We start from the raw sequence: 12,374 nt of genomic DNA, 5'->3' as shown, positions 1-12,374 counted from the left end.
TGAGATGCAGGTGGAGGCCTATGGGGAATGATAGACTAGACTAATGATTGACTAAGCTTTTATTGTGGAATTTCTCTAAGTTGTTTAAGACCCTGTGGAGATTGGAAGGTTAGCCATACCTGTTGTCTAAGCCTGACATTTTAACATGAGAAAGATCCAACTGGGGCTGAATTGTCATTTTTAATAATTGTGTTGGAATCAATGTGCATGCATTACCCTTTTCATTGGTAAAGGAATAGCCTGACATTTTGAGAAATATGCTTATTTGCTTTCTTCTTTAGAATCAGATGAAAATAATAAGATTATTATCATTTTGTGCAGTAGGGCTAAATAAGAAACTGGAGCTTTTAGGCTTACTTTCACAAAGAGTCGAGAAACAGACGGGAATCTGTGAGGCTGGTATCAAAATCTGCAAAAAAAACCCACCTCTTAATAATGTGTACACAAAAACAATCGTCGAGCTTTTCCTTGTTTTAGGCTAAGATAGGCATATGAGTGCTGTCTAGCTTGCATCGTCCGTCAAACTGTTAGTGTATATAAAATCCAATCCATTACATTAAAATAATAGATATGGACAAAAGTACTGGGCCAGCTACACATTACACCTACAGGAGCTGCTTGGCCATGGACACCCCTACCACAAAGCTCCCAGATTTTATGCTGATGTTAATGCCAGAGGAGGTTTGGAGCTCTGCAGTTACTGAGTCACGGTGACTCTGCTCTGTAACCTTACACGGTCTGGTATTGCATGGCTCAGTTGCTGTTGTTCCTAAAGACTTCAATTTTGCAATAAAACGTACAGTAACTTACATGTAAGCATATTTAAGCATATTTCTCAAAAAACTCTTGAAACCACTTACAGTTCATTGTGGAATATCTAAGAGGGGAAGAAGTTTCACAAAAAGACTTGTTTGTAAAGGCAGACCTCGTGGGTTGGTGTTTGATTTTATACAACTATTTTAAATACAGTAATTTTATACATAATGGGACTGAAAACACCTGAATTCAAAGATTAAGAGGCGTGGCCCAACACTTTTGCTCATACATGACGATTTGATTCAGTAAGGATGGATTTTACTGATCTGCTTCACAGATGAAAATCTTTTTTTGTGCTACTTTATTATCATTTTGCGAGACAAAATGCAAACAGGGTATCACAAAAGAAGGGATGATGCTATTGTTACTGTGGTGAGTCAAGCTAACCTTGTAGACTGAAAGACACCAAGAAAGTCTTTAACATCCTTGAAAGATTTGAATAACAGATGCAAAGTAAATGGTTCCTTTGGACTTTTAGAAAGCCTCGAGAGAATAAAATTCGGGATGCTATTATGAAAGACGTGTTTGTAGTTGTAAATCTAGATAGCAGTAATGTCGATTATCAGTGAATTAGTTCTTCATGCATTTTTTTGGTCAAATTTGAACTCACCCCTCTTGTAGTTGTAGATAAACTATTTGGCATGAATAGATAGACCGACATCATAGATCGACATCATATATCTTTTCAATGTTGCTATTTAAAGCTTTTGATCTTGGATGGGGGAACACAGTTTGAACAGGAAGCCACATACTGTGATTATGGATGAGGCCTAAATAAACACTCGAGCATCATCCATCAGGCTGTTGCTCACACACACACACACACACACACACACACCCACACACACGCACACACACCCACACCCAGACAGACGGGACAGCAAACGCATGTAGACACTTCAGAGCTGCATAGGTGTTTGTATGGTAAGTGTTTTTAATAGTACAACTCATGTGTAGCTATGCATACAGTATAATGGATTAAACAGCACAAACACAAACATATGCACACAAAGACACAACAGGTCTGCAGCTGGAGATAAATGAGCTGTGGAGTACATGAATGTATAGCGAGTAATATAAATATTCAGATACAAGCAGCAGACCTCATGCTGTTTATCCTAACGGGGGGCAAATATGCAGTGTGACTCTATCAGTGCAGAAATAAAGAAATACCATGAAGACGGGCATGGAGAAAGATTATATGTTCGCAGCACATGCTCTTAAATAAACTGGAAAACATATTTTGAAAAAAATTCTTTGCTACAAAGTAAAGCAGTGTAAAAAACACAATAAAATACTCTTTTCTAGCAATCTATGTAATTTTACCTATTATTAAGTAGTTAGGCAAGCTCAGCTCGAATAACAGTAATTAATCACCTTTTTAAGTTTTTTACTTTTCCTTGTATTAATAGTAAGAATATCTCTGCTTTAAGGGCACTGAAATCACAATGGCTCAGGTACAGCTGGGAGAAATAGTATAAGAAGTCTGAATGGATGCAATCATGCATGTAATAACCACACTTGGAATAAGACACCTTAAAAATTGTTGGCAATTGTGTCTAGATCATTTTGTGACACAGCCACTGTAATGGAAGTAATAGCAGTAGAACATTGTTGTGGCAGTGGTTTGAGGCTATTTCCACTGTCCAGATGTGGTTTTACTGTTTTCAATTGACAAAAGGAAAAAAAAACAACAACAAAAAAAAAGGCATAAATTACCCCCCAAACAAAACAAAACAAACAAACAAAAAAATACTGAATTAAAATCATAATCACATGGAAAATGTGCAAAACATGTGTATTTGTGGTGCATGCTTGTGCATATCTGTGTAACAGTGCAGGGTTGCTGCATTCACAAGCAATCGTTACTTTAGGCATGGCTGGACTGATGAATGAACGAGCCCCTGGGGCAAAAATAACTGTTGGTGTCATTGTGTATTGGAACCCTGTTGCTGTCAAGGGCTGCTAAAATCAACAAATGATGGTATTTCCCCCAAAACCTACCCCACGTTTGCCAAGGTCAGTTAAGTTGTGCTGACATTTTTGGGACATATCCACAATATAAGTGGATTAAGGTGTTGGTCCTGCAACAGAACCCCCCCCACCCCCCCACCCCCCCCACCCCTGAATTGGAAAAGTGGCAAAAAATGGATGGATGGATAGTATAGGATGGTTTCTTAGAAGATAAAGCAGTCAAGATAACATTAAAATTCTTCATCATTCCTGCGTCGAGGAGGTCTGAGGCAGTTGCCAGATTTGCATATTTGCTAATCCAGTCTCGCCCCTTAGGGTTAATTTTACACTAAATGTTAAACTAAATTACAGAGGGGAGGGGGGGGGAGAGAGAGAGCGGTCATAGAAACTTTTGAAGCATTTGCAAAGTGACTTACAGTCTATTTTAATACAGCCTATTTTGGTCCAGACCATTACAACAAAGTAGCAAAGTGCATCTAGTGCTGCACACACACACACACACACACACACACACCACTGTGAAACCCTCCGCCGAGGCTGGGGGCTGTCTCGAGCCAGCCAACCTCAAACACTTTTTGTTACCAGGTGAAACATTCTCAGGGGTCTCATTGACAGCACTCAACTAAAGGTAGTATTAGCAGTAAGTTGATCAGTCTTCAACACAGCATGCTGGGAAACCCCCCCAAATGCAGGTCCATTTGGATGGGCAGTTTCTAGGGAAGTAAGGTTTTAAAAGCCTTCTTAAAGGGTAGGTATTACTTTCACTGTGCAAATTTGACAGAGAGGTTTGATAAATGATACATTCATTCAAGACCTGCTTATATTCTATTATATGTGCACGTTACTGAGCAGGAAAGCTGCACTCTTGAGTTTGACAGTCTAAAAACATGTGCTCATGCTGCCCCCATGCTAAAGGAATAAAACAGTACCCACTAATGTTTTTGTGTGCAGCAGTAACTGCTGAGGTCTGGATATAGAAAACCAACACAGAAGTAGGAGTGGACAACCTCTTTTTTCCATGTTCCTCTCCCTTCTTAGGGATGCTTTCATTCTCACAGCCCCTCTTGAAAAGCACCCAGAGCACACCTCAGTTCACCTAAACGCCTCAAATCCTTTCTCTCGCATTCCCTACTGTCATTCAAACTGACCCAGATACAAATGTGAGCACAGTCAACATGATGCACGCTCACTAACACGCACTCACACACAAACAGACTCTTAATAAAATGGACCTACAATAAAACTGCACTGAACCATACAGAGCTCAAAGTGCCCCGTGGCGCTGGAATAACAAAGACATTACAGGCTAATAAAGTTTTCCACACAATCCCAGCTTGACACTGCACTGCGGACTGCCTGCTTGTCCCCAGCATTACCTACCCAGCATGCCTCCCTCATTTAATGTGCAAACTTCACCCACCCTTCGCTGTCCTCTTTCTCTTTCTCCCTCTCCTTCTCCTTGACTTTGCGAGACTTGTGCAGGAGTCCGATCAGGATCACGGCAGCCCGAATGCCAGCTTTTTTGTTGTGGAGCCGTCCTCCGGTCTGAGACATGCTGGACGTTTCTGCTGGTGCCAGGAGGGGCTCAGGTGATAGCTGGTCCAAGGTCAGGCTGCCTTCAGGTTTCCTGGGATGCAGGACCTGCTTGGTTGTTGCTTTGCGGGGTTCCAGTTTGATAGTTGATGTGACAGCCTGTTCAATATGCTGCCCGGTTTGAGGACAGCTGGTGAGTCTCTGCTAAAATGAGAACCTGTTTGAATTCTGGCCTCTGTCTCTAAAGTGAGACCTTCTGCTGCGATTCTGGACCAGTAATCCCAAAGTTGAAGAATCTGGCAGCCTGTCAAGCCTGGTCAAATCTCAGTTATTCTTGAGTGAGTATTCCTTGTAATCCCAGAGGTCCAGAGTGGCACTGCTGGACTCCAGCTCAAGGTGAACTCCTATCTGCATTCCCTGCTCCTGCAGTGAATCTGTGCATCATAGCTCCATAACACACTGTGGTCCCTGATGATAGGATGAAGAGTTGCAGCCTCGCGGACACGCTCACTGTTGCGCTGCATCTCTCTGTCTGCCTACCTCTACCTTCCCACCTCTCCCTCTTTCTCTAACATGCTCTTCTTCTTCTCCTTCTGTGTCTGCTGCTCCTCTGCTCCCTCCTTCCTGTCATCTAAGCCCCGCCTTCTCCCATCTGATAGGCTGGAGACAGCAAGGTACCACCCCCTCCTCCTCCTCCTCTACTGTATGCCTCCCTCTCTCGTTCCCTGTCCTTGTTTCTACCTTGTTAATAATTTCATATCAATCTTCCTGACCTTGTCCTATCTATGCTTGATTTTATGATTTCATTTCTAGGCACAAGCACCCACACCCACACCCACACCTACCCACTCCTCAGTACATACTCACTCAATCACTCACTCACTCTTTGTCTCAGCGTGAAATCTCAATTCAAACAGCCTTATCAGCCTATTGCCTGCTGCGCTGTTGCCAAGGACATCCAAATTGAAATGTAAAAAAAAATAAAAAAATGAAGGGAGATCCGATGAAACCGCATGAAAAAAAATAATTTTAAGAAATTCTGCATGCTTCTTTTTTTGCACTCGGACACATGCGGAAACATATATTTCACACCACACTCCTTGTTCTTTGCCTCCAGGTATGCTTTTCTGCTATCTATTTTAATTCACCTCTTTTTTTTTTTTTTTTTTTTTTTACTCATCCCGCTAATAAACTGTATGTCACCCTTTCAGCGAATACTTAATCTACTGTTCTCCCCGACTTTACCCAGAGCCAGTTCCCTTTCAGTTGTCTCACTTCAGTAAACACCACTAAATCAGTCATCTTCCCAGAACATATCGATCCAAAATGTTCTGTTTCCATCTTTGGCCACCTGTTCTTCTTCCTCTGACTGACTGACTGTGAGTGAGTGAATGGCTGACTGAGTAGCTGCATCAATTTTAGAAGCATATTAATTTAATTTCAATAGCATGTCTTTACCCACTTTACTTCCTTGGACTTTGCTGGCTCATCACTTACCCTTTTGTTCCATCATTCGTGGTTGGTTGTGATCTGTTATTTCATTAAAAGCTCTCTGGAAAATGTGTGAATTTCTTCGCTCTCTAATGACTGAACAGAGAAATGAAGCCACAGAAGGAATGCTAGCTTTGTTTAGAACAAAATCCAAAAACAGGAAACAGGAAGCAGGAGTATTCAACATAAGGAAATAATGAGTTATGGTTTTTTTTTTTAATTCTTCAAAACAAATACAGGCAGCAGACAATCATGGGCTTAATACTACAGTCACATGTTCACATGGCAGCGTAGATAAAACTTTGCGGACAGACAAGGACACACACATAAAGCTATACAAGTAGTAGCCTTGGAAAGCAATGATTCATCTTGCACATCTGCTGCAGCTTGTCTGGGTCAGAGTGGTGATAATAATAAAAAGATGAATGCTGCTCGCTGGCTGAAATGGACTGTTTCAGGCTCCGATTACACAGGACAATTAGAGAAATGCAAAAAATGAAGACAAACAAAACAAAGACGTTCGAGCAGGTAAGATGCTTCAGTAATTGTTTGACATCAGCCAGGGAATCGCAGCAATAAACACGCTAGTTAAACTGAAGCCCCTCACCCTCTTTTCTCTTCATAGATTGCTTTTCCTGTGCGTGTGATCAGTGCCATAGCAACCAGACAGCTGCCAGAGGATATGCCCGAAGGACCCCCTGAGGCTGTACCCCCCCTTGACACCCATGCGAGAAAAGACTGGGTACATTTTTTTTTTTTTTTGAGGGGGATTAATGACCTTTCTGGAATTTGCTTCCAAAAAACATAATTTACGGTTTTTGATTGACACAATCTGCGATTATGACTCCGCTGCACAAAGACACCTGAGGATTTTCCCAGCTCCCACGTGGAGCCGCACAAACAAGCTCACAACTCAACTGGACTGTCAAACGTCCTCGAGAGACAGACTGTTATAAACACATATGGTGCATGCGCACATACATGTAGGCGCTCGGCCTTTTCCCTATTGTGCGTCATCAAGAAGAGGAAATGAGACACCTGTATCTATTCACTTTCAAACACAAACGCACTCTCACTCTCGCGCTCTTTCAACCCTGCTTTCTTCCTTTTGTCGAACACGCACGCCCTCATACACAGGTGCAACACTGCTCCCGTGCCATGTGCTGAGGTAAACTGCTGCACTCTGAGTGTGAATTCATCCACAGCAGATATTTTCTCTTTTAACACAGTGTTTCCAACAGGAACTTGTGATGAATTTCTTTTTTTTTTTTTTTTCCATCTTTTTCCTTTCACTATGTTAAATGTTCTGTGTTTCTTTTAAGGGAGCAGCCACAGTCCCCATAGTTTGGAAAATATCTTTGTTTTTCCTTTTCTTTAAAGAGGCAACCAACCAATGTTGAAGAGCCAGTATCTTCAACTGCCTGAATGGCCGTTTGAGGTTCACATTAAAACCAAGTGACATGTTTACAGCCCTGTATAAGGTCTTTTGTTTTTTTAAAAGCATATTAAAAAAAAGTCATGGTAGCAACGTCCATCTTTTATACTGTCTATGCACAGAAAGAGCTCTCTAACCCTCTTGTCCAAATATGGTCATATAGATTTAAACAAAAACCAATATGACAGTAATGAAAATGCCAAACTGTGCAGTTTATACATTTTGCATTTATACATGTGCAGTTCATTGGGTTACTGTTTCTGTAGAAGCTCTAGAACACTAATGTCGGGTAGTTCAGCCAAGTGAAAGTGAGAGTGATGGTGTTACAAAACTCATGTCAGTGTTCAAGGGTTAAACTTAATGTGTTTTGTTCCTTCTCTGCACTGGAATACAATACTGTTGAATAAACACCTGAGGAATAAGGGTGTCATTTATTCTGCCGGTCATAAAATCAACAAATTTTAATTTGTGGATGCAAAACAGAAGACTTGTTGCAGTTCTGCAATAAAACAGCACGACAGACCTGCAAAAGAAAATCAATGTAAACTCCTGAATGTACAGTTACAAAGTCTTGCTCTTGGCGTTTCTCTTTATTACACACCCATACACTTGTGCACATACTTGTGTGTCCCTTAATGGTGCCAGGCAGCCTTTCCTGTCACTTCACAGGTCCTCAAGTGTCTCACAGACAAACAGATGCCAGTCTACAGCGTCATCTCACTTTGCTGCTCCTTCTATTACAGGACACACACGCATACACACACACACACACACACACACACACACACACACACACACACACACACACACACACACACACACACACACACACACACACAGACACACACACGACTCTAAAATGCCCTTTGTAGAAAACAAAACTATAATGCAGCCCATCTAATAGGCTACACCCACAAGGCCAGACACGTGTACACACACGCACGCACACACACACACGCACACACACACACACACATTTTTCAAACAAATGCTTGACCCAGCTATGAAGCCACTGCAGAAGATGACCTTCACAGCTGCTGCTGAGTAACTAGTTTATCCACCCAACACACACACACACACACACACACACGTTCTCTCCCCCTACCTACTATCCTTTTCAGTTAAATTCCCTTTTTCAGTATACTCTGTGTCACACTATATTGGTGTATCACTTCTTGCTGTCCATATCATGCATGAAATAGCATCCACCATGTAGTGGTCTGGGCCAGGCAGAGGTGTCTGCTGTTTATGAAGAAACACCAGCTAAAATGGAAACAGCAAATGTGCCATAAATAAGAGCTTAACTCTGGGATGTCATGTTGTCATATAAATGAAATGAGGATCCCTTAGAGTAAATCCAAAGAAACGCCATGACTCACTAGCTTTAAGGTCATCCATAGTCTGATGGAGAGAAAATAGAGCATACATTTGATGTGGTTTAAAAAGATGCAGACTCTGATTATGTTACAGTAAACAATTTTTCAAATGCTGGTATGTCACACATAATACGCATAGATCCAGATCTACACTGACTGTACTGTAAGGCCCCTTCACAAAGCAAGGCAGTGTGTTCAGCATTTATAAACAGTAATTAAGGCTTTTTAAGCTGCTTTGATTGCTTTTGAATGTGTCTTTGTAGTGCCAAGCATCACCATAATTCCTACAAAAGCTGAGAGCTGAGGCATGTTTTCAGCACTGCTTGTCTCCCTATCTAAATTTTGTGAAACCTGGTGGAAAGGCAGAGTGTGGACAAAGAAAGAAGCCTATAAAGGGTTAGCCTTGGTGAAAGGAATTCTTCTCTTAGTGAGCTGGTGTCGTTTTACTGAGGCTCGCATTTGTTGTAATGAAACCAAACAAAGATTTTCAGATTGAGCCTATGTCTGCTTTGGGTTTTTTTTTTTTTTCCATGTGCCCCAGTTTCTTTCCACAGCCCAAAGACAGGTTAATTGTTGACTCTCTCTGTATACATATACTAATGACCTGTCTAAAATGAGTTCCCTGCTTCCTGACCTGTGTCAACTGGGACTGGCTCCAGCTCCCTATTAGGATAAGTGGGCATGGCTAATGGATGCATCTGCTCTGCCTGTATTGTGTGGTTTCATTTATCAGCTGCTTGATCCAATTTTTTTTTTTTTTGTTCTGCAATTTCCTCTTTTTTTGTGCCCCTGACTTTCAGTGAGTCTGGATTCCAGCTGGAATGTTTTAATCCACATTTGGCTTTCAAAGAACAGGAGCTGTCTGCGGTCTGCAGCCTGCTGGCTCCCCCCATTTCTGTCACTGCTTCGGGATACCTCTCTCCTTAGTAACAGCACCACTTCTCGTCCCTCTAGTATCTGCCACCACGCTATCTCTCTCTCACTTTCCCTCTTGTCGGTGTTATTTTCCATGAACCCTTGTTTTCTTTTTCCTTCCTTCTCTCCTTTCCCTCACTCTTCCTTTCCTCTTGTTTACCGAACTAGAGGATATAACTGATCATAATGCAGTAACAATCACAAACTCTGTGGAAATAAAGATATAATTTGAGGATTAAAGAATTTAAACCCACTAACACATCACTTTTGGCAGAATAACAGATAACACTGTTCACACCAAAAAATGTCCTCTGGATGGGCACATTCAATTTTACAGTAAAGTAATAATCGCAGCTTGATAAATCATTTCTGATGATGTTCAATTTAGATAATCAGTAATCTGTAACTGATTACCTGCATCATCTCAGAAGTTAAGCCTCTCATTCACAGCTTTCTGCCATTTAGTCTCAGTTCATGTCACATCTTCCCTTTATCGCCTCTGTGTGTGCTCTCCTGACTGCTTTCATACATGATGATTTCAACAATTCGGTAGTTGAACCAAACCTCTTTATTTATTTTTTAAATCAAAGAACTAGAGAGCATTATTATTACAGTGACTCACACGGATGCAAACAGATCTATACACAAAGAAAGCTGCACATATGAAACTTGAAAACAAATGTATGGACACAAACCTTAGTGGAACAATCACGCTTCTTCTTATGAGATTAAAAAAAAAAAATAGCAAAATCTTGTTTGTTAATGTTCCCTGCTAAAATCATATCTAAAGCTGCACATTTGTTGCCACATAGCAAGAAAGCTCTGGGTCCGAAACTGCTAGCCTATTCTCCCTTTGCTTGTGTGTGTGTTGCATCCAGCTTCATCCCAAAGTCCAAAGATCTACATTGTAGTTTAATTGGTGATTTTAAACTGGCTGTAGGTGTGAAAATGTGAGTGTGAATGATTGCCTGTCTCTCTGTGTTGGCCCTGCGGTAAACAGGAAACCTGTTCAGGGTGTGTCCCACCTCTTGCTCTGTGACAGCTGGGATAGGCGCCAATCCCACCATGAATCTAATTGAATAAGAAGTTAAGAAAATGGATGGAAATCAGATTCATTCAACTTAGTTCCACCCCAGCAAACATGGTTGAAACCCTGACCCTGTACAGCACCATAAACTGAACCACAGACAGACGGATGTCGCCATTGTTTCTAAGTAGAATAGAGGTCGTGTCAGGCCGTCACTTACAAAGTGAGAAATAGAGATCAGATTATTGCAAAGAATGATTTAAATGCATTTGTCTGTGTGTGTGTGTGTGTGTGTGTGTGTGTGTGTGTGTGTGTGTGTGTGTGTGTGTGTGTGTGTGTGTGTTTTAAACATCTAATATGGTTAGTACATTAGTACATGGTTGTGAACAGATGTCCACACAACGTCTTCTCTGCCTGCACAGGATAGTATTACCAGGGCCTGCTTTTTTCTTCTTCTTCTTCTTTTTTCAAATAAACACCTTTCAACTGTTTCCAGCTGTACGTCTAAATTGTTTTTGATTTGCTGCAGGATGAACTTTACGCATCATAGACTCAGACAAGTAGCCCCTCTCTGTCCATGATGTTAACATAAACTCAGGAAAGCCATTTAAATATGACGTCAGCTCAGTCAGATAACTTTGTCGACATACACACACACACACACACACATATATATATATATATATATATATATATATATATATATATATATATATATATATATATATATATATATATATATATATATATATAAACATATACATATATTTTTTTTAATTGTTTTAGTCTAACCAATAAAGAAATAGGAGAAAACAATTCTTGAACACAGACTTTCTCCTGCCTGCCAGCTGATGCTGTTTAACATCTAAATGTTTGCTGCAACTTCCTTCTTGCCTTTCAAACCCCACCTGCAGTCACACCAACCAATGTGATCCGTCCCACTGTTTAAGGGCTACTGGCTCAAAGTGAGGCTGGAGAGAAGCTAAAACAGCTTGTTGAGGGGCCGCACAACACCCGGTATAAAATAAATAAAGATTATTTTTAGCTGACCTCAATAGGTCCACTTGATTTGTGAAGCTGTCTCCTATAAAATTCTGCTCACAAAACAGTGAACTGATTTATCCGATCAGGTTCCTCATTCTGTGCCGCTCGTGTAATTTCTCACTCACAGCAGTGTGTTTGTGGTCAGGTTACTGTCGCCCTCTTGTATTTGCTAAACATCTAAAACTGTGGGACTGTTAGGTAAAGAGGAAGCAGTCCTAAAGAAGCGGTGGTGTGAACGCACTGGAATTAAATCATTAGTCTGGCGACATCCTGATTTTCAAACTGTCAATAAATCCCTTTAAATGACAAAAAACTAACAATGAATAAATCTTAGTAAGTAAAGTGCCCGTTCAGTCAAGCCTATTTTTTATCACATTCTTCAGCCTCCATTGTTGTCATAATCCGTTACACATGAATGAACCACATCACTGCCATGTTCCATTATTATGATAAACTTGAGCATTGCAGTTTATACACACCATGCTGCTGCTGCTGTAAAAACTTACTAAAGCTTAAATGTGCATTAGTACCCTGCTAAAAATAGTCCTCAATAAATGGACTTTTTATTCTTATTTGTTTCAAGTTTGCTAGAAGAGCTACACCGCGCAGCTCTTTAAGAAAACAGTCAGAAAATTTACATTTACTGGCAGGTTTTATAGACTCGAGATTTAAAACGTTTTAACATGTGTGATAGAGGTGGGATTCACCAAACACACCACAATATGATGTTATCACAATACGTCACTAACAATAGGATATTATT

General features: G+C 40.7%; 1 protein-coding gene across 2 annotated transcripts in view; it reads right to left on the bottom strand.

The window, feature by feature from the left end:
- The window catches only part of rap1gap2a (RAP1 GTPase activating protein 2a), a 92,182-nt gene that overhangs the window by 35,442 nt on the left and 44,366 nt on the right, over window positions 1-12,374 (bottom strand). Inside the window, exon 1 of one of the 2 annotated variants that reach the window (XM_030744739.1) lies at window positions 4,211-4,694. The exons of the other annotated variant lie outside the window; for it this stretch is intronic. Within the exon in view, the coding sequence (XP_030600599.1) occupies window positions 4,211-4,344 (134 nt within the window). The 5' untranslated portion in view covers window positions 4,345-4,694. Of the gene's footprint in view, window positions 1-4,210; window positions 4,695-12,374 lie in introns of those variants that run through there. 2 annotated transcript variants of the gene reach the window in all.

The sequence above is a fragment of the Archocentrus centrarchus genome, chromosome 13, assembly GCF_007364275.1.
Source record: "Archocentrus centrarchus isolate MPI-CPG fArcCen1 chromosome 13, fArcCen1, whole genome shotgun sequence".
In the NCBI taxonomy this organism is placed as follows: domain Eukaryota; kingdom Metazoa; phylum Chordata; class Actinopteri; order Cichliformes; family Cichlidae; genus Archocentrus; species Archocentrus centrarchus.
Note: the sequence above shows the minus strand (reverse complement) of the source record. Positions and strands in the feature narration are given on the sequence as shown.